General features: G+C 39.0%; 1 protein-coding gene across 1 annotated transcript in view; it reads left to right on the forward strand.

The window, feature by feature from the left end:
- The window catches only part of LOC107082292 (toll-like receptor 2 type-2), a 9,666-nt gene extending 9,016 nt beyond the window's left edge, over positions 1 to 650 (forward strand). Inside the window, exon 11 of the mRNA XM_015370894.1 lies at positions 175 to 650. Coding sequence (XP_015226380.1) covers positions 175 to 568 — 394 coding nt within the window. The 3' untranslated portion in view covers positions 569 to 650. The remainder of the gene's footprint in view (positions 1 to 174) is intronic.
- Positions 651 to 2,806: the final 2,156 nt, after the last annotated feature.

Here is a 2,806-nt window from a genome sequence, read left to right on the forward strand (position 1 = left end):
TATATATATATATATATATATATATATATATACAGTGTGTCATTTAATACAAAAAAATATTTTTTTTTTTTATCACACCTTCCTTCAACAGAGTTGAACTTCTTGTTTCAAACAATAGTTAACAATAAAAAAAAAATTTATCCACAGTCAGTTTTCCTGTTTGTGTCTCACCAGTGAGGGCAGTTCCAGGAGTACTTGTTCCTATCAGCCATTGTCTTTGTGCCTCCATAAGCGGGACTTCCTTCCTGGACACGCCATTGTAGACAACATCATCAGCGCCATTGAGCACAGCCGACATACTATCTTTGTCCTCTCCGAGAACTTCGTCCAGTCGGACTGGTGCCGCTATGAGCTGGACTTTTCCCACTTCTGGCTGTTTGATGCAGGTGGAGATGCTGCCATCTTGATTCTGCTGGAGCCATTATCCAAGGATGACGTTCCAAAACGATTCTGCAAACTGCGCAAACTCATGAGCTCTACCACCTACCTGGAATGGCCTCAGGAGGAGGACAGGAGGCCAGAGTTTTGGAGGAGTCTACGCAAAGCTCTGAAAAGAGACGATGACTGAAAGGAAAAAAGTTGGAAGGAAAAGACACATGAAACTGAGTATAGATCTAAACAAAGAACAATGAGAATGAAATGGAACCAATTCAAACTAATGAGCTACCATTTGACGCAGGTGTGCTGAAAAAGAGATAACTTAAACATCCAAGACAGCTGTTCTAAAGGATGAACTTTGAACTTTGTTAGAACCATTTGCCGTTTCTCAATTCAAAAGAACGCGAGTTTGGACTTGTGTCCTCACCAAGTATGTTCTTGACAAGAACACAGGAAAGTGTGGACTCCAGGACAACAAGAGCACGCAGCATAAATATGGGTCAACTGGAACAGAAGCGTACTGATGACATCACCACATGCTCGGCTCATCTGGAGCTGCATTTCAGCTGTTATTGATACTCTGTAGATAATAATATATTCTTACTTTTTTCATTTAGTGGGGGAATAATAATGAACACAGTCAGATAAACACAAATCAAAACAATACTTTGCTAAATAAAACAAAATCCCCATCAGAGCCAGCGATACTATGCATCTATGCAGAGAGAGGGCTGCTGCAGACAGGCTAACATTAGCCTTGGCGCTCCGCTGGTTGCCTCGGTCCTCTTATCATCAGAACTTATTTTAAATTATGCACAAAATCAGTAAATGGGCCATATAGAGATGCTTAAAAGTATAATGTTTTCGCCTCAAATGATCTTAAAATATACTTTTATTAAACAACAGCAACAGAAAAGAGAATTTTTAACTCAATACTCTGAGCACTGTCAGCGCTAACCTGGAAGCTGCTGCTGCTCTAAAGTAGGCTCTAAAGCATGCTGAGTAACGAGAGAGGGGAGAGAACAACATCGGGGGACTTTGTCCGTTCTTGGTCTTTTGTTCTAGTGAATTGGAACAGTATTAGGGCTGTGACTGATGATGTTTCACGAGCACATGAGAACGCACAAGTACACATTGAGAAACGGCCGTAGTGTGGCCAATTGCATTTCAAGAAAAGAAAAGAGCAAAAGCAGATTACAAAGCTAGCTGAACCGAAAGGAATGAGCAATGTCTAGATTCCTAGAAATGTAGTGGATTCATGGATGTCATTTTAGGAGGGGCACTTATTCAAAGGTCCATTTTGTTCCCCTGCAATTTTTACTGTCCAAAAACTATGTTACGTTACAGTACACAGACATTCGTTGAGCACAGGGACCAAGCAGAAAATAGCAGATCAAACTGAAGCCCGCTTCCCTGAGTTCAGACCGCCCACAAGCTCCTGATTGGCTCAAAGTCTTTTCCTGTGTGATTGGCTGTCACCGCTGTCACTCCTGAGAAGCTCACTGTACAAACATCTGATGCGCCACTGAATTGGGCCTGTGATTGGATGGTCTAACACGCTGAAGTTAGTTATATTCAAAAATACTTGTCAACTTTATAAGTTTGGATCTTGCCATTTTTGTTATTTTTGTCATTAGGGCTGTGCCTTTTTTTGCTTTATGTTTATTTCCCTTAATTATCGTTAAGAATATTTACCGTATGTGGTTTTCCTTTTACATCCTCAAGTCATTTTTCTTTTCTAGATTATTGGATCCATCTTTGTTGTTTGTTCTTTGTTCTACCATTTCTCTCTCAGCCAGAACCTTTTGGGAATTAGGCAACTCTGCACCTGTGCTTCCTCATTTGTTCTACTGTTTGTTTTTTGCCCTGTATCTAAGGTTAGTCATTTGTCAACAGTCATTGGGCTCACAATTTACCTCTATCCCTTCTTGCTTGTAGGTATTTATTGTTTGCCTAAATAAATACTTTCTTAAAATATTAAAGCTTAACTTTTTACCATGGTGTCTGAATTTTGTTCTGGAACATTCATTCTGACACTCACTTATGTGATCAATGTTGTCTTTCTCAAGATTTAAAGAAGCATCCTCGTTGATGCTGTATATTTGAAGGAGGCTTTACTTGTATTATAGATAAAAAAGTAGAAGTGACTCCTAACTAACCTTTAACATGAACTTTGTGAGAAAGATTCGAAACTAACATTATCCATACATGTTTGTTTCTTTTTTTTACACACTGAGCACAATGACATCTTTTTACCCAATGTACTTGTGAATGCAACAAAATGTGAGCTCATCAAAATAAACAAGAGATGCTTAAAAAAACTGGAAGAAATCTTACTGTACATTGTAGGCCTATTTATAATAAACATCCGCGTTGCATGAAAATGAAACTAACAGCAGGAAAACTCATCTATACGCTACTACTGCAT

This window comes from Cyprinodon variegatus, unplaced genomic scaffold (genome assembly GCF_000732505.1).
Source record: "Cyprinodon variegatus isolate N-32 unplaced genomic scaffold, C_variegatus-1.0 Scaffold49, whole genome shotgun sequence".
Classification (NCBI taxonomy): Eukaryota; Metazoa; Chordata; class Actinopteri; order Cyprinodontiformes; family Cyprinodontidae; genus Cyprinodon; species Cyprinodon variegatus.